Raw genomic sequence first — 1,502 nt, 5'->3', positions numbered from 1 at the left:
TACTTTTCTGACGCTAGAGTGGTATTCTTCTAAGAGGCTACAAAAGAGTGTAAATATAGATTTAAGCAAGTGGTGAATTAGCACCAGTATGACATTAGGCTCTATTCAATAGGGGCGATGGATTCAATCTCTATTTCGACTTGGAATCCATCTTCTATATAGTATTTCCGTTATTTTGTAGAGCTTAAACATATTATACAATTTTTCGTTCTCTGATAAATTGGAGGAATTAGCAACGGCATCGAATTCTTCAGCGCTTGGAATATCAATAAATGTTAGCACAAGATTCTTCTTTACTCCACCAATGACCCGCGATATCGATGAAATGCTGGACCAGTCGTATTGGTTGTCAGACATTATTAGAATCGCATGTTCAGCATGGCTAAAGGGAGGACCCCTTTTATAAAGCAACATGTTGCAACCAAACTTTATTCCAGATCTCACACACCATCCCAACGATCTGTAATGGTGGTAGACAACGTATTCAAGTATAAAGGAATTGTTAGGCGAGATATCATGTGCGCAGCACTCAGAAAAGAGTTGCGGGAGCGGCAAATTCACATTAATGACATTGAGGGCGAAGCGTAAGAAAAATACCTCAGTTTTCTGCAATTGCAAGTATTCGAGATCAATGAGGGCACCCTCATTGATGAGTTTCTGATCCTCGATCCTGAAATCCTCTAACTGCGTTAACTCCTGTTTGTAGTTAGGGTTTTCAAGTCTCTGCGCATTCAAAGTTCGACGCAACTCTTCTAGTGCATGCAACTCGGTGTCCGAAATAATATTTTGACGCTGCTTTAGCTCCAAATCCTGTAATTTACTCCGTTCTGTCTTGAACTTCTTTCTCTCTTCTCTTCTCAACCTAGTAATTTCTTCACTCGTGATATCCAAATCTTCGTCAAGATTCAATCTCCTACTAGTCCTAGTCTTCCAAGACGGGTCTGACCTAGACAATGTTCCTTTTCCAAAAAAACCCTGTTTCCATAAGCTTCGCATATCCTCCTCATCGGTTACTTTAAACACACCTTCATCATAATCCACCTGGAACTTTCTGACATGTGATTGAGGTACAGATCTGGTCTGTATATTTATATACTGGAATGCAAAGTATAACCATGATACTGGGTTATGGGGGTATATCTGGGGTAGCCTACCATACTTATCTGTGGACAATATTATGGGCAAAGCATTGATATATATTTGATTATTATTAACTCTGTTTCGTTTTCCCATTTCTATTCTTGTTAGTAATCATTTTTCATATTGTTTTGGTATTAACCTTGAAAGAAAGCATTATATGTATCAGATACCGTTGTAGTCTATTGAGAAATCATGTGCTCACATCGATCCGAAGAACTTAAAGACACTGTAATCAGGTTATCATCATAAAATAATAATGTTCAAATTTTAAACCAGTCAAAACATACTATTTCGATTTCTTCAAATAAATGGGCAGTAGCCAATCTATTCCATCATTGATTGAAGTTTATAAGAAATTGGTT

The 1,502-nt window shown here is 37.5% G+C and overlaps 1 protein-coding gene across 1 annotated transcript; it reads right to left on the bottom strand.

Annotated features, from left to right (window-relative positions):
- Positions 1-123: 123 nt before the first annotated feature.
- SEN2 (tRNA splicing endonuclease subunit) lies at positions 124-1,233 on the bottom strand (the record flags this gene model as incomplete). The annotated part of the gene is made up of 1 exon (XM_015614782.1): positions 124-1,233. The coding sequence occupies one exon, from the start codon at positions 1,231-1,233 to the stop codon at positions 124-126; it is 1,110 nt and encodes a 369-aa protein (XP_015464390.1).
- Between the last annotated feature and the right edge of the window lie 269 nt (positions 1,234-1,502).

The sequence above is a fragment of the Debaryomyces fabryi genome (genome assembly GCF_001447935.2).
Source record: "Debaryomyces fabryi strain CBS 789 chromosome Unknown contig00373, whole genome shotgun sequence".
Classification (NCBI taxonomy): Eukaryota; Fungi; Ascomycota; class Pichiomycetes; order Serinales; family Debaryomycetaceae; genus Debaryomyces; species Debaryomyces fabryi.
Note: the sequence above shows the minus strand (reverse complement) of the source record. Positions and strands in the feature narration are given on the sequence as shown.